This window comes from Brachycentrus maculatus, unplaced genomic scaffold (assembly GCF_059751285.1).
Source record: "Brachycentrus maculatus isolate JH-2025_06_01 unplaced genomic scaffold, ASM5975128v1 h1tg000503l, whole genome shotgun sequence".
Taxonomy (NCBI): domain Eukaryota; kingdom Metazoa; phylum Arthropoda; class Insecta; order Trichoptera; family Brachycentridae; genus Brachycentrus; species Brachycentrus maculatus.
This window is the reverse complement of record NW_028281249.1, coordinates 1,040,129-1,058,659: the sequence shown is the minus strand read 5'-3', so window position 1 is coordinate 1,058,659 and position 18,531 is coordinate 1,040,129. Positions and strand designations below refer to the sequence as shown.

General features: G+C 32.1%; 1 protein-coding gene across 2 annotated transcripts in view; it reads right to left on the bottom strand.

Annotated features, from left to right (window-relative positions):
• Dr (muscle segmentation homeobox protein Drop) overlaps positions 1-5,190 on the bottom strand; it is a 28,999-nt gene extending 23,809 nt beyond the window's left edge. For both annotated transcript variants that reach the window (XM_088272530.1, XM_088272531.1), the window contains exon 1: positions 4,107-5,190. In XM_088272530.1, the coding sequence (XP_088128656.1) occupies positions 4,107-4,896 (790 nt within the window). In that variant the 5' untranslated portion in view covers positions 4,897-5,190. The remainder of the gene's footprint in view (positions 1-4,106) is intronic.
• Positions 5,191-18,531: the final 13,341 nt, after the last annotated feature.

Genomic DNA, 18,531 nt, shown 5'->3' with positions numbered 1-18,531 from the left:
GGTCCCGAGTTCGATTCCCACGGGGTGAAAATAAGTATTAGTGATTTTACAGTGTAATATTTATTTAATATTACCCTGGACTGGTTCCTGAAGCGCAAGAGTGATCATATTGCCTTCATGTAAGTAATGATCAAGATAACACTGTGTCAATTCAAAGTGGTGCCCTATGCACCATTCGGTGCGGATGAGGGTTATAAGTAAGTAACAATACGTTCTTTAAAAAAATCAGGCATGAACAGATTTGTAATCTCACCGGTAGAATGAATTCTGTGTTAGCGAATATCCCCTTAACCATTTGGACGCGTAAATCGACTATAGTCCATGGCTTTTACAAGCCGTGGACATGGTTTAAACAAATAAATGTAAAAAAAGGAATTTTATAGAACACTTTATTTTTTATGGAAATTTAGCATTTTTCAAATCAACTTTAATGTTTTTCTTGACACGTTCAAAGGGTTAATACACAAAACACAGTATACGACCATGAGTACCAAGTGTACAATAGAATTATGATAATTATCAATTAAAATAGCTTTGTATTAATGTTAGAAAAGTATGTATGTACATATGAAGGTATGTATGTAATATCTTTAGGAATTTTTACACCTTTGTTCTAATTTAATTTTAATTGGGAATGCGTTATTAAATCATTTTTGTATTAATTATCATCTGTTTTATTCGTAATTTTCACATCTGCCGCAATTCATTAACGGAAAGAAATTTAACGTTAACAAGTTAACAATTGACGAATTCTCGGAAAAATGCGCGCAGGGCGTGTGAACTGTGCGCAGTTTTCCATCTTTAGCTCGGTTAATATGAACTCTATAACTGACTTTCAAAGGCGTTAGGTTAAAAAGAATAAAATAATTAACTGGTAAAATTATAAGGTAAAATAATTACAAAAAAGAAAATGATATTTTCTGGCGTTTCTCATGTGTGTGATTATAATCCAGGACCTCACATACTAATAAAAGAGTTTCTGCTCAGTAAAAAGCTTCTTTTCGTCTCACCAATAGATGTCTTTAGTAAAGTTCTAGTGATTCAAAAACAACGTTTCTAAATTGGTTCATGTGTATTATATATAGAACTTCCATGAATTTGAGTAGTGTGGTTGTCAATAATGGTAAGTTTTGACAAAAATATAAATTAAAATTAAATAACGGGCAGAATAATGAATAAAACTCTTTGTATAAGCCATGTCGTAAGCTCTGTGACTTATTATAGACATATCGCTCACTCCTTTCAAGAACGTCGTAAATCAAAAAACTTGATTTTTCAGGAGAACGTTTTTAAAGTTTAAAAATATAAAACAACTTATTAAAAATAAATATCAAGCCACTTATTGAACTTTTTACTGTGCAACACATCTTTTTAGGTAAAACCTGAAGGTTTTTTCTCTATTTGAAAAATATTTAGAATATTTAAAAAAATGCTAAAACAATACCTTTTCTTCTAAATGCAAAAACAACACATTCTGCCCTGTAGCGGGTAAATATCATGTTAAAAATTAGCCTTATTTGCTGGGATATAGTACATTTTGTGGGCATTCCGAAAACATGCACAACTGAAAATTGCCGAATTTTGATTTATGACGTTCTTGAAAGGAGTGAGCGATATGTATTACCTTCGTATAATATAAAATTTTTCGTCTCTTTTTAGACACCTAATACACTGATTGTTCTCGTTATTTTTTTGCGCAAAATTTCGACTGTCGTAACACGGAAGGTAATTCAAATTATGACATTTATGCTAATTTGCTGTGAAGTAATTCAAATATGACAATGATAATTGAATGCTCCAGTAATCGAATGGGGTCAATGGATTAGTTCAAACAATTCGGTAATGTTTCGAATTTTAATATTCATTTAAAAAATCTATTAAAGTCGCAATTTCGCAGGTATTTATAGAATGAATTGTGTGTTAATTCAGTTATTGCTTGTGCCAAACTTAATTTTTAGATTATTTATTTAAAGATACGATTTCTCGAATATTTTTCTCAGATACTTTGTGGCACATTTTATAAACTTTATAAAATTAAACAACTTTGTTATAACCACTTTTTTATCACTAGAACACTTTAACCTACCGGTTTCGATATGAACCTTCTCATCATCAGGGTTTATTAAATTATAAAAAACAATAAAATACTCAAAATTAATTACATTTTCTTACCAAAAACTTACACACTATCCGTTAAAAATCCTAAATGTAAACATATGGGCATTCCGAAAACATGCACAACTGAAATTTGACGATTTTTGATATATGACGTTGTTAAATGGAGTAAGCGACATGATAAACGCTTGAAAAGATCATTTTTATTATTTTAGCTTATATTATTTTTTGACATCTCATCAAAGATGAAGAAGAATATGGAAGTCTGGGCATTTACGGGGCTGACGACCGTCATAGGCTGGTTTGAGTGATCACTTTACACACGTGTAACATTCACCAATTCTACCCATTATTGACAACCACACTACTCAAATTCTTGGAAGTTCTATACATATGAACCAATTTAGAAACATTGTTCTTGAATCACTAGAACTTCACTAGAGACATCTATTGGTGAGATGTAAAGAAGCTTTTTTATTAAGCAGAAACTCTTATATTAGTACGTGAGGTCCGAATCCTGGATTATAACCACACACAAAATTATAATTATATCCTGGATCATAATCCCGTAAATGCCCAGACTTCCATATTCTTATTCATCTTTGATGAGATGTCAAAAAATAATATGAAAATAACTCCTGTAATTATTGGAGATAATCCAGATTTTGTGAACAAGTATTTGGACACACTCAAAATGTTGTAATTTTAGCTTATAATTTGACCAGTTAATTTATTTATAACAATTATGTCTAAATAATTTATAACAAATCTGGATTATCTTCAATTCGGAGTACTTTTGTTACATTATATTATTTTTTTCACATATTAACATAGATGAAGATTCCACATTCTTCTTCATCTATATTAAGATGTCAAGAAATCATATAAAAAATAACTCCTGATTGGGGATAATCTAGGTTTATCAACAAGTTTTTGGACACACTTAAAATGCTGTAAATAATGACAGATTATTACGATCAGGGCGTGTCTACAGCGTTAAGTGGGATGCAACATTAATATTTACTATTGTAATTATAAAGATACCTATCCGAGATAAGATGAGATGATTCAAAGTATAATGATGAATTAAGTGAAGTGATAAGTACAGAGTACAGAGGTAGTAGTCTATAGTAATCAATGAGGATGTCTTCACCAAAACGTTACATTTCCATTATCAATTATTTTAAGTAATCAGGAATTCTAGCTTGTAAAATTATTACGTTTTGGTGCGATTTAATGATTTCATATTGGTTTAACACATGATTGGTCACGTTTTGTCGCAACTTCAATTAAGGTTTCGATAGAATACAGTAAACAGAACAGATTTGCATTTAAAGGATTTTGTGCAATGTTGGAAATGTAAGTTTTTGGTGAGGACCTCCGCAATTATAGTAACCTTAATAGGCGGTATTGCTATTGGTTATAGCTAGATTTCTGAGTCACTTGGAAATAAGGTGATTCAACGAAAACAAACGATAGCAAACGGTGTTGCGCAAGCCGTACATTGTAGTTAGTAAGGCATTAACACTCTCCTTATCATTCATCGTTCACTTTGTGTAATACCACTTAAAAGTGAACGATGAATGATAAGGAGAGTGTTAAATGACTATACAACAACCTTAACAATGCTTTTGATAACTATGAAATGTATAGTATTGGAATCCAAATAGAAACGCTATAAGTTATTAGCAGTGTTTCATAAGCCGTTGCTAGATTTCAGACTCACTTAGACGTTAGGTAATTCAATAAAAACAAACGATGGCAAACGGTGTTGCACAAGCAGTAAATTGTTGTCAGTAAAGCTTTTACACTATCCTTATCATTCGTCATTCACTCAGTGTAATATCACTTTAAGGTGAACGATGAATGATAAAAAGAGTGTTATAATACCATACCACAATTATTTTTAATATACAAAAAGGAAGACTTTAAATAATAGATTGCAAAACGTTTGCTCTGTCGGATCCTATAAAAAATATTTTTTTAATTACCTGTCGATAAGTGCGAAACGGGAAAGCCGGGTCCTTGGAACATGGGTCCACCGGGTCCAAAAGGTCCTAGAACCGGGGGTCCCACAGGCCATCCAGGGGGCGGTGCACCCAGCCCGGCTTGGTACGCTGCAGCAGCTGCGGCCAACGCGCTGAAGGGGGTGGGTCTGATAGGCCCTGAACCAGGACCTTCTCTATCTTGCAACAACTGCCTCTGTCTTCTATACAGCATCTCTCTCTCTTCGTCGCTAGTTCTCCCGTCTTCTCCGTCTATATTCAGATCTTCAACGTCTACAATAGAGTCTTCTTGGTTCACAGAGTCCTCGTATTCGTCTTCTGAGGATGTCATTAAGGGAGGTGTTGTGGCGTTTGAGTTGAGATTCAAAGGAGGGCTTGAGTTTTGTGTTGCCATCGGGCTCATTCTTTGGGGTGATTCTCTTTTCTGTCCTGGGAGCTCTGGTCTCGCTTGGGGAGATTGTCTGAGCGGGGAGTGAGGGTTGATCTGGTGGTGATGGAATATTTCAGGGGATATTCTATTGCTAGCTTCTAAGTCTTCGTCTCTGAGAGGTGACGTTTTGGACCGCGGTCGCGTGTCGGCTAGGAGCGAAGCCACGCTGAAGCTGATCCTGGAGCTCTTGTTGAGGTTGTTATTATTGTTCGTCGACGAGCGGTCCAGGGGCCGCAGTGCTTCCGGTGACACTGCCATAGCTTGTCGTTGCTTAGCCACCGACAAATTTTGAATCGTCATACTAAAGTCTCTTTTGGACAACGGTGGTGTTTGTTTCTTTAACATTAATACTTCTATTGGCACTTGGCTGTTTTATCCATTGGTGTTTACCGACAACATCGGACACTTTAAACTTAAATATATAAAAAAAACGTCAAAAGTCTTCACAGATGCAGTCAATAACAAAATATAAACAATCACAAAAATAGTTTTAGATCAGTCCAAGAATATGGTGTTAGAACAGATACAAATTTATCACTGGAACAGAAAACACTGTCTTTGATACCGATTGTAAAAAGTCTCAATTTTTTTGTTGCAATATTGAATATCTCTCTACGGGCATACGAACAGACCGACTTGTCGGACGCACGGATACACACTGAACCAGACGAAAACCGGTCCGGCTGTCATTTCAGTGTTATTACTGAAAACGGGTCGAGTGGTGGAAGGGGGAGGGGCGACTGCTGGAGGCTCCGCCCATGGAACGCCGGCGGTTCGAACCGGCCAATGGGAGTCGCGGGTTTCGATTGATTCTTTTTTCACGGTTTCGAGGGGTCTTTTTCGACAGGGGGTCTCTTTCTACCGCATTGGGTTCGAGTCCCCTCGCGAGAGAGTGAAATGTGAATAGGTTATTTCACTCACTGAGTAAGTGAATAGCGCCTACGGATATCGCGTAGGTATTCGTGTGATGCATTGCTCGCAGATTGCATTGTATTTATGCCTGTTATATGTATTTTTTTCCTTATGCAAATTCGTTCGTGCTTTTCTCGACAGAACTAATAGAAATGTGATTGATGTTTGGTAAATTTACTAACATAAGGGTTTCTTCGCTGTAATTAAATAAAAAATAAACTAATTCTCACTAACTAACCATCGCACCGCTTCCCCGCAGGGGCAGGCAGAGAGGATAGAACGCCACGCCACACCACTCTGTCCAGAATTTCATTGTATTTTTTCAAATTAGACTAATTAACTAACCTTCGCGTCGCTTCTTTGCAGGGGTAGGCAGAGAGAATAGAACGCCATACCATTCTGTCTTTACATTCTTTCCCTTTTCTACATTCATGCATCTCCACATACATACTCCTGACCTGACCGCTTTCAAGTATTTAACATAACTTATCGTGCCAAGTTTTTCTCGGTCTTCCTCGGCTCCTTTTTTCAACTATATTCTCTTCATATTTTTTTTTCAATTAATAATCTATATATTGAAACAATCTCCACACACCTTTCTTAATTTTATATATAATGCTTATTTTGATGCTAGAAACGATAAATTCTTAGTTAATATTGAAGATATCAATCACTAAAGAACCTTTATTCTCATCCAATGGTGCATAGGGCACTGCATCACATAAAATCAATGTTAAGTTCGTTAAAAACCCGATTTGAAAGGTGATCAGCCCTGCGTTTCAAGTGATATTAAAATTATATTGAATAATAACTTATATTTATTTTGAACTACCAAGTAATCGAACCAGATACCTCCAGTATGGTAGCAAAACGCGTTGACCACTTCACTATTGGAGGCGGACAAGCGGGTGTAAGGATCAGCCGTGATATACCTAGAAATATTAAAATATTTAATAATATATTAACCTGAAATGAAATATTTAAAAACTTAACGGAATGAGTGAAGAATGAACAGTAGGTAAAATCAATTATATTGGAAATAGAATCAAAGAAAGACCGAGGGAAACTTGGCATGACCGTGATTTTTTTATCTATAATTATCGTCAGTACTTCAGAAAAATTGCATTATTAAAAATTACGATTATTATTAGTATCAAGTATTTCAAATGCTTCAAAGCGGTCAGGTCAGGAGTTGGAATAATCGGCGGGTATGTATGAGGAGATGCGTGAATGTGGAAGGAAGAGGTAAAGAGGTAAAGATTGTTTGCAAAGGCAGGTTGGTGTGGTGTTATATTCTCTCTGCCTACCCCAGCAAAGAAGCGACGTGATGGTTTGTTAGTACAGGTGATGAGGAAGATCTAAACCCTTTTTTTTTAACAAAGATTCTTTTTTTACAAGATTAAATATGAAAAAGATGATTTATATCTAGGAGTTCTAAATATTTAGTACCAATCATGGGTAGAATTGGTGATATTTACACTCGTGTCAAGTGATCACTCATCCATGCCTATGACGGTCGTTAGCCCTGTAAATGCCCAGACTTCCATATTCTTCTTCGGATATGTTTTTAACTCAAATATTTATTCAGTATTACCCTGGACTGATACTAGAAGCGGAGGGCTGATCACCTTTCCTTCATGTGTTAACGATCAAGATAACACTGCGTTTATATGATGCAGTGCCCTATGCACCATCGGGTGCGGATAAGGGTTTAAAAAAATCAGAATGTCAAAAATAAAAATAAAATTACTTATTTGGAGATAATCCAGATTTGTGAATAAGTATTTGGACACACTCAAAATGTTGTAAAAAATATATACATTGACATTGGATTGTTGATTTTCTTCTTTCCAATCTCGAAAAGCAGGTAGGTACTTTTTTATGGTAGGAAGGTATTTACCTAAATATTTAAGTAGGTACATACCTGACCATCAAAGCGGAAATGATCCCATCTCGTTTCCCGTCGGAAGTGATACAAAATAAAAAACTAAATATTTTATTATATCCTTATTTTCAATTTAGGTGTCCATGTTTGTTACAAGTTTATTCATTTCGTCTAAATATTTATTAAATTATAAATAAAACACTTGTTTTTTAACACTTGAGTTCTATGTATATTGTAACGACTTGTTTCGGAAGCTTTCGGCTAGATGCCTCAATTGAGTTTTTGCTTTATTGATTTTGTGGAATAAAATAATGATAAAAATATCTGCAGTTCTCAAAACTAGTCGTGTTTACATTAATTAACTGAAAAAAGTGGTCTTATACTTTTACAGGTGTTTTATTTATTTATGCTCGTTTAATACCATTTTTGATGAATTGTGATTCACAAGTAATTTTAAATAAGTGCTTAATTTTTATATTTGAATGGTGCTTTATTTATTTATGCTCGTTTAATACCATTTTTGATGAATTGTGATTCACAAGTGATTTTATATAAGTGCTTAATTTTTATATTTGAATGCTGTTTTATTTATTTATGCTCGTTTAATACCATTTTTGATGAATTGTGATTCACAAGTAATTTTAAATAAGTGCTTAATTTTTATATTTGAATGGTGCTTTATTTATTTATGCTCGTTTAATACCATTTTTGATGAATTGTGATTCACAAGTGATTTTATATAAGTGCTTAATTTTTATATTTGAATGCTGTTTTATTTATTTATGCTCGTTTAATACCATTTTTGATGAATTGTGATTCACAAGTAATTTTAAATAAGTGCTTAATTTTTATATTTGAATCACAGTGTTATTGCAAAAGGTTAATACCATATCAATAAAAAATATAATACAAGTACACGGAAGAATCCACTTTTCTTTCTGAACCTACTTTAAGTGGTCAAAATTTCTAAAAAGATAAAGCTGAACGCATGTAAACTGTGAAAATTTTGACTAATGTGTTATTATTATTTTAATAAAAATTAATCACTTGAATAGAGTTTTATTTTTATTTAAGACTAGTTTCGAAAACGACAATTGTTTTCATCTTCTGGTACAAATTAAAACTAACGAATAAAAATATATTTGGGTGTATATATAGGTTAATAAATATTGGTAGGGGGTTAAGGAACAACATTTTTTGTAAAAGGAAACATTGACAATAATGGTGACGTATTTTGAAACAGTATATTATTAATTATTGTTTGTTTTATTGATATTATTTTTAAGATTTTTATTACAGGAACAATATATAAGATAATAAGCACAGTGAATAGTATACATTACATATGATAATACTAATTTTTATCGGGTGAGAACTTTTTTCTAGATATGTTTGTCTTCAATTGAACAATATTTATAATTAAAATGTAACTTTGTTTTAAAATCAATATAAATATTTATTTTATTTATTGTTTCGGCATTAACTTTAGGGTAAGACATGTAACAATGATTAATAAAGAAAACATTTCGTTTTTTACCACTTGAGTTTAATTATAGACTACATGTTTCAGAAGTTAAACTTTAAACTTTAAACTTTAGTTTAACTTCTGAAACATGTAGTCTATAATTAAACTCAAGTGGTGAAAAACGAAGTGTTTTCTTTATTAATCATTATAAATATTTATAGTGATTTTAAAACAAAGTTACATTTTAATTCTAAAATGGAAAATTACAAAGTTAGTGCTTCAAATATAAATTAAATCAACAATATTTAGTAAAGATTTCATTCAACACCTGTAAACTCAATAGTACTAGAACAATCACTAAATGGCAGTTTGTTCGTATAAGAAATGAATTTAGTTTTCTTGTAGGTATTCAATCCATTATTTATTTATGCAAATAATAAATATTTCGTGGGAATTCGTGGTTAAATTTTACGTCTCCATTACGTTGAATGAAAAACAAGTTGTAAAATTATATGACAACGTGACTTTACAATACCGAACAATTCCAAGAGAATTTTAAATATTTGTGAACCAAGTATATACTTTAGTAAGCTTCCTACAGATATAAAATACATACTTGTAGACATTAAAATACTAAAAAAATTAATTAAATTAGCAACAAACATAAATATTTTATTTATTGTTTCGGCATTAACTTTGTGGTAAGACATGTTTTAATGATTAAAGAAAACACTTCGTTTTTTACCACTTGAGTTTTATTATAAACTACATGTTTCAGAAGTTAAACTTCCATCATTCAGGTCTGTATAATAACTTATTATTAATAACTGTTATTATACAGACCTGAATGATGGAAGTTTAACTTCTGAAACATGTAGTCTATAATAAAACTCAAGTGGTAAAAAAACGAAGTGTTTTCTTTAATCATTGTAACAAACATAAACAATAAATAATAAATGTAAGTGCCTCTCCAAGCACAAAAGCTAAATCTCTTTATTTGAGAAAACTACGTTATTAATTTTGATTGTAAACGTAGTAGTGTCTAGAACATTAATTGAATTAATAAAAAAAATACTTTTGTAACCGTATTTAATAAAATTAAATTTAAAAAATACCTAATCTAATTTCATGATAGTGTTCTTTTCGATTATTCAATAAAACACCTTTTTGAACCTTCTCACTTTTTTCTCTTTTCATTTCTTTACTCGCCTTTATTATTGCAGCGATAATTGTGTGTCACAAGATATATCCTATCATCTTCCTTCTTCTCTGTTGTACTCTTTCTAAGAACATTATATATGGTTTTTCTTTAACTTTTCTTAAAACCTATTTGTAAACCTGTTTGTACCGTTTGTATCCATTCTTTTAATTCTGCATATCCTTTTTACTACTCATAATATTTATTTTAAAATATTACTATAAAATTTATTTGCCAGATATTTCTACTTTGAACATATCCTAATACTAGTTACACTGTTCCTCTCCAATAAAACGAGACTAATATCTTGTAAAAGACTTACACTCAACGTTTATTGTTTATACTTATGAATGATATAATAGATTTTTCATTTGTGTTTTTTGTTAGCAATTGAAAAATCGTTTAAAAAATGTATTTTTTATATTTTGACTAATTATTTATTTGTGGGGGAGTCAAATATATGTATATAATTTTTTCACTCTAATATTTATTTAATATAACCCTGGATTGGTACCTGAAGCGGAGGGCTGATAACTTTTCCATCATGTGTTAACGATCAAGATAACGGGGTGCGGATAAGGGTGTAAAGAATATTAATAATAATAAAACCCTTATCGGCACCCCAATGGTGCATAGGGCACTGCGTCATATATACGCAGTGTTATCTTGATCGTTTACATATGAAGGAAAGGTGATCAGCCCTCCGCTTCAGGTACCAGTCCAGGGTAGTATTGAATAAATATTACAGTGAAAAAATCTCCTATATTTATTTTACCCCCCTTGGGAATCGAACCCGGGACCTCTAGAACGGTAGCCGAGCGTGCCGACCATTACACTACGGAGGCGGACAATATAGTAAAGAATATTATTCATTTAAAATGTTTTAATTTTGTCAAAATATTTCTTCATTAATTGATTCGATGGACACTTCGTGGTAAAATCTATCCGGTTTTTTTTATTTAAATTTCACTCGATAAATAACGCAATTTCTTAAAATCTATCGTGACACGTATTTCGATACATTCCGCATCATTTTCAAACACCATATACGGTAAAAAATATTTTATTAAAATCTGGATTTTGTCCACTTAGGAGTTATATAAAATATATTGTATGAAATGATCACTTATACCAGCCTATGTCAGGTAGACATCCATATTCTTCTACATCCATCTCTACAAACAACTCTAAAGTAGACAAACCCAGATTTTCGAAGAAAGATTTGAACGTACTCAAAATATTGTAATTTTTTTAAACCTTCCTATTATTAAGATCACGTATTTATTATATAATTAGGATATGCAAAAGAGAAAGTGATTTTTAAATCTGAATTCATTTTCTATGCTGTTTTTTTTTTACAAAGGTATATTTCACTAAATGGGACAACAAAGGAAATGCTACCCCAATTTACCAAAATAGGATCAAAGGGAGCTGATTGTTTTCAAATGCACAAGGATTATCAGATCCTAGAATCGTTTGCATTAAAAATAATGACTACCTTTTTTTTCAAAACCCCATAAAGACGTGTATCTACAGAAGGATCTCTAAGCGGAAGATGTCAAACAATAAAAACAAAAAAAACGACAAAAAAACACATTTTTTCCTATCAATTTTTATTTATTTTATTATTTCATTTTAAGGTATAGACCGTTTAGCGTATTTTAAGGCTGAGATCGCAAACGTTCACATTCAGAACACAAACTCCCGCCCAAGAGGTCTGTCGTGATTCCGAGCTCAAATTTTTTTTGAGTATATATTGAAGTTTAATTTTTTTAGAACACACAAACAGACAAATATTACTCATGGCGGACAGCGTGCTTCTTGATAGGTATTGTCGTTTAGCGTTTTCAATGTTTTCGATTACATTGTTGTTTCACAAATTAAAAAATATTATTAATTATAAAACATTTGAAACATATTATTAATGTGTGCTTTCTATTATCTTTCTTTTCCATTTAAGGAACATTTAAGTCACAGGAACGGGTGGCCGGGCAGAGTAAAAAGGATGTTTGAATCAAAGAAATATAAAACAATTTCTAAAATGTTTTTTGCTGATCATTTGTGGCACATTTTAATTTTTAAAACATTTTTTTAATACTCTAATTTCCATTCGTACATACGTATGTACTTATTCACCGGGTAGTGATAGAACCAAAAGAAGACCAAAGAAAACTTGGCATGATCAAGTTTTTCAAATACTTGAACGTGGTCCGAAGTCGCAATAATCGGCGGGTACGTGTGAAGAGATGCATGAATGTCGAAGATGCGAAGATTGTTTGCAAAGACAGATTGATGTAGCGTTCTATTCTCTCTTCTCACCCCTGCCGGGAAGCTGCGTGATGGTTAGTTAGTTAGTTAGTTGTATAAAATATATTTTAAAAAAACTTGAACATTTTGTGTCGGGTTGTGGTCCCGTGGTTAGTGTCGCGGACTCTCGAGTCAGAGTTTCTGGGTTCGAATAAACTCTACTACAATTTGATACCTATTTCTAATAATGAGCTACTTAGGCTCACAGTAATTGTATGAAATTGAAGTATTTTTAAAAATAATAAAAACACAAATATTTATTTATTTACAACATTTTGAGTGTGTCCAAATACTTGTTCACAAAATCTGGATTTTCTCCAATTACAGGAGTTATTTTCATATTATTTTTTGACATCTCATCAAAGATGAAGAAGAATATGGAAGTCTGGGCATTCACGAGGCTGACGACCGTCATAGGCTGGTTTAAGTGATCACTTTACACATTTGAGATTTACATCTCACCAATAGATGTCTCTTGTGAAGTTCTAGTGATTCAAAAACAAGGTTTCTAAATTGGTTCATATATTTAGAACTTCCAAGAATTTGAGTAGTGTGGTTGTCAATAATGGGTAGAATTGGTGAATGTTACACGTGTGTAAAGTGATCACTTAAACCAGCCTATGACGGTCGTCAGCCCCTTAAATGCCCAGACTTCCATATTCTTCTTCATTTTTGATGAGATGTCAAAAAATAATATTTAAATTTTTTTTTTGCAGCTACTGCCACACTCAACATATCAAGTAATGAATTTAATCTGACTTTGGAAACATATTTCTAGTAAGTTTTTGAAATAATGTCATGTAAATTGTAAGCTTTATTTATACCAATGATCGTTATCACGATATGTCACTCCGTAAATCATCGTGCGTTTCCGTCTCATTTCGGCTCCTGTCGGTATTCGTTGTCAACCCCTATTTGATGCCTTCGTTGAAACCACCCCTTAGCTATCGACTTGGCTACAGCGCTGCTATGTGAAGCCTAACTACTATAGAGGGATTCAGAATTTTTTTTTATTTATTTGGCCAACCAAAATTTTGTATTCCTCCATAATCTGATTATGTATAAATTGAAAGTATTATAGCAGCAATAACCCTTACAATGAAGTATGAGAGCAAGCAAACAAGGCCTCTGCTGTAGCTGGATGCTCAAAAAATTGTTTGGAGAAATAAATACATGCTGAAAGAGAGTAAGGTGAGAATCTGTAAGACCTGCGTAAGACCGATCTTGACATACGGCACAGAAACAAGAGCCGACACCGCGAGAACAAAAAGCCTTCTTAGGACATCCGAAATGAAGACTGTACGACCTATAGCAGGCCTAACACTTCGCGACAGAGTAAGAAACTCTGAAATAAGAAAAATCTGCGATGTTGAAGATGTTGTGCAATGGGGAAGAGAAAGAAGACGTTTCTGGAGAAATCACGTGGATAGAGCGAGTTCGGATCGAGTGGTGAGGATAGCAGCGGACAGCAGCATAAGCGGGATCAGACCCCCAGGAAGACCACCTAAACGATGGAGAGATAGCTGGTCTTCCACCTCCTGGGAGCGGACTGGAGAATGACAGGAAATAGTCCTAAAAAAAGAAGAAGAAGAAGAAGATTAGATAGAGTATTACATATAATATAAAGTTATTCATTTAAAGCGACGTAAATAAATAATATGTGATAAAATCGGGGATAAGATCACCAATACACAAACGTTTCTCACATCATTATATGCGCATGTCGTAACGTGTTTCTTCATCTTAAGGCCATACTCGCAGCAATAAAATTCAGTTAACTTCCAGCAATGCATAGAGTCGGACGTCAGGTCATGCCTAATTTTTTTAGCGCGCAAATTGGATTATTGTGATTTTTTTTTTAAATAAAATGTATTTTTTTAAACTCCTCGCCTTTCAGTAACTCAAAACTATTCTTTTCAAAACCATATATTTATTTTGAACAAAAACTCATTTTTTTCAATACAAATACGGTGTTTTAAGAGAAAATCAATTTTGTAAATTATTAAGAAGCAACTTGATTTTCTCTTAATCCAGATAAAGTTGTACGTAATTGATTTTGTTTTAAAAAACCGTTTTTGCATTGATAAAATAGTTTTTCTTCTAAATAATTGCATATGTATTTAAAAAAAAAAACAGTTATTCAAAGACAAAAAGTTTAAAAAATATCTTTATTTATATATTCTGAAAAAATACATAAAAATACAAAATATGCATTATTTTTAAAAAAATCGGGCATGAACAGACAAGTGACCTCTCTGTAGTCTCCGGTGGAATGAATGCGACTTAACGTATGCTGGGTTTTAAGAAAATAAAGTTGATATTTATCGAATACTGGGCCTTAAGCAAAATGTTATTGTGTAATTTATATTTGAAGCACTAACTTTGTGATTTTCTAATATGCAATTAAAATGTAACTTTGTTTTAAAATCACTAAAAATATTTTATTATAACTTAATTATTATATCTACCGGTTTCGAAGCTAACCGGTAGACATTATAATAAGGTTAAAATAAAATATTAATAGTGATTTTAAAACAAAGTTACATTTTAATGATGAAATATTATTGTATAAATTTAATACTGATCCAAATAAAGTAATATAAATTTGTTAAAAATTACGTTTTCCTATTTCCATATTTTCTGAACAGGGTGTCTATCAACCCTTCAGTCGATGCTGTACAGGGGATGAAAAATAAGTGCCGTAATCGGATTATTCAAAATACCGGCATTAATGATTGTTGGCTTTAATTGGATGCAGTACAATCTAATGACATAAAGGCTGATATGTTTACTATAAATATCCCAACTAATAATCGGGGATTAATTGTGACGTATTGAAATCGTATAAAGGATGCCCAGAAACCTATCATTATTTTTAAACTGTTTTTTTAAATCTTTTGTTCTATCAGACGCTGTTTTTTCACCCTACTCATTTAATTTAATTAAACCCTATTCCGCACCCAACGGTGCATAGGGAACTGCATCATATAAACGCAATGTTATCTTGATCGTTAACACACGAGGGAAAGGTGATCAGCCCTCCGCTTCACGTATCAGACCAGGGTAATATTGAATAAATACAGTGAAAAAATCACTATTTATTTAAACCCCCCTGGGAATCGAACCCGGACCTCCAGAACGGTATATATATATGTATATATATATATATATATATATATATATATATATATATATATATATATATATATATATATATATATATATATATATATATATATATATATATATATATATATATATGTATATTTGTATAGGGACAGGTCAGTAATGGTACACGTTTGAAATTTGGAGGTCATCCTTCAGGCCGAACCTCGCAAGCGCCACTTTCGTTCGCCCTCGTGGAGAGATAAAGAATTCACGACAGCCAACGAGCTGCGCAAACATTACGGCCGATGCAGACGGCGTTAAATGGTTGTGTAAACGGGCCCTAACAAAGTGATACCGAAGTCCTTTGTTTAGTCAGTAAAAAGCTCTTCTAAACTGGTCCTTGTGTACTCCAAACACAATTAACAGGTGGCGTAAACAGAGCTTTACGAAGGTTACTGTAAAATATGGAAAATCTCTTGCAATATTTATGTTTAATTCATGTCTTTGTGACAATATTTTATTATTATCTAAATATCGTAGTCGTACAGGAGAAAGTGACCAACTACCAAAACGTAAAATGTTCAGAAGGCCCCATTTAAGTCACTTTTGGTTCGCAAGAAAGTAAACATCAATGCAGTTAGTCATTTTTAACAAATCAAGATATTATACTTCCAAGTTTAAAATCCTTTAAGAATTTTTCAGGACAATATTAAGCTAGTAAGATATCATATAGTTAATGATCACGGTTTTGTAAAAATATGCACTTGATCACTTTCTCCTGTATGACTACGATATGTATGTATGTATTTGGGAATTAAATAATTCAATAAACTCCCTGAAGAAATTCAAAAAATGGAAGATAAAAAAATTCTTAAGAAAATAATTATTACATATAAATCTTGAAAAAATATATAAAAAAGACTATTATACCATTAATTATATAAAATATTACACCTTGAGTGTAAGTCGATCTCCAAGCACAAGAGCTCAGTCATATTTATATATATATATATATATATATATATATATATATATATATATATATATATATATATGTATATATATATATATATATATTTATATATGTATACATACATACATATATATATATATATATATATATATATATATATATATATATATATATATATATATATATATATATATATATAGATTAAAGTGAGTGAGTAAAGAAAGGATAGTTAAACAAATTTATCATACGAATGTAGTGGGTGATATGAGAGAAACAAAGGAAGACCGAGAGAATCTTGGCATGATCAAGTAATTGTAATTCAAATACTTGAAAGTGGTCAGGTCAGGAGTCGAAATAATAGTCGTGTATGTATAAGAAGATGCATGAATGTGGAAGAGGCGGAGATTGTGTGCGAAAAAACAGATTGGTATGGCTTTCTATTCTCGCTATCTACCCCTGCAGGGAAGCGGTATGATGGTTAGTTGATTTAAAAATTAAATGAAAGGGAAATGATAGATGTAAAATGACTAGGACACCCGGAGTCGCATAGCAAACGTACACCAATACGGAACATAACCAACAGACTTATAAAAAGTTTTATGTGTTTATTTTCGGCACCACTGCACTATGTGCTGCTCTTGCTGGTTTTAAGAGCTGTATTTTCTACTAATTAGCTGCACACTTCATTTGCGAACAAATTAAAATACAATTCCGCAACATTTACTTTGGTTAGTGTTTGCAGTTGGTGCAGTCCGATGGTAATCGGGCGATTAAATATACTTAATGGATCTTTAACGCACAACGATTCTACTACTGCAACACTGTTAATAAACTAAAAATAGTTTTATTAATTGATTCGGCAGTCACTTTGTGGAAATCTATTTTCAATTTAAATTTCGGTTGGTGAATGCCACTAGTTTTGAAAACCTATTGTTACAGGATTTTCGATGATTTCACAGGTCACGATAGATTATTATTTTACACGATAGATATTAAGAAATAGCGGTAATTATCAAGTGAAATTTAAATTATAAATATTTTATTGCAAAAAAAAATATAAAAAGAGAAATATTTGTGTTTTTATTATTTACAAAAATACTTCAATTTCATACTATTTCTGTGAGGGTAAGCGGCTCATTATTAGAAATAGGTATCAAATTGTGGTAAAGTGGACTCGAACCGAGAAACTCTGACTCAAGAGTCCGTGATACTTACCACAGGACCACAATCCAACACATACATACAAGAATAAAAATAGTTTTTTCGTTAAATTTAAGTTTCGAAATGACATTTTTTGGTATAACTTGGCGTAACAACTATATAGCTTTTTCTACCTTTATTTTATTTGACCAGTGACCAGGTTTCGTCTTTGCCGACATCATCAGCCTATTAGGAGGCAAGACAAAATGACGTTATATACACAAGACATGGATTTAAAATCATAATTTTATATGTCCACCTCCGTAGTGTATTGGTCAGCACGTTCGGCTACCGTTCTGGAGGTCTCGGGTTCGATTCCCAAGAGGGGTAAAATAAATAAAAGTGATTTTTTCACTGTAATATTTATTCAATATTACCCTGTCTGGTACCTGAAGCGAAGGGCTGATCACCTTTCCTTCATGTGTAAACGTTCAAGATAATACTGCGTTTATATGACGCAGTTCCTTATGCACCATTGGGAGCGGATAAGGGTTTAAATAAATTAAAATAAATATAAAAAAAAATAATAATAATTAAAAACAAAATCTGAAAAAATTATTTTAAATTTACTGAACATAATCAGTATAATACAATATATTACAAAAACAATTATATAAAAGTTATGCATAGGATTTTAAGTAGGATTTTATTAAACAACTAATTATTATTATTTTTATTTGTAAATTTATTGTATAAAATGCAGTTCCACCTAGAAATGTCAGTACCAAAGTTTAATATAATAACTATACCACATTCAAATTTCACTTATCACAAATTATAGCACAGGAATTGTCTCCATCTTATCTACATAACAATACGCACACACACGGGCATGTTTACATGTGTATTCGTGATGGATTGGTATTTGGTCCACGAGTAATTGGGATTACATGGTCCGTGAAAAAACTCAATTAAATTCTGCACTAAAATAG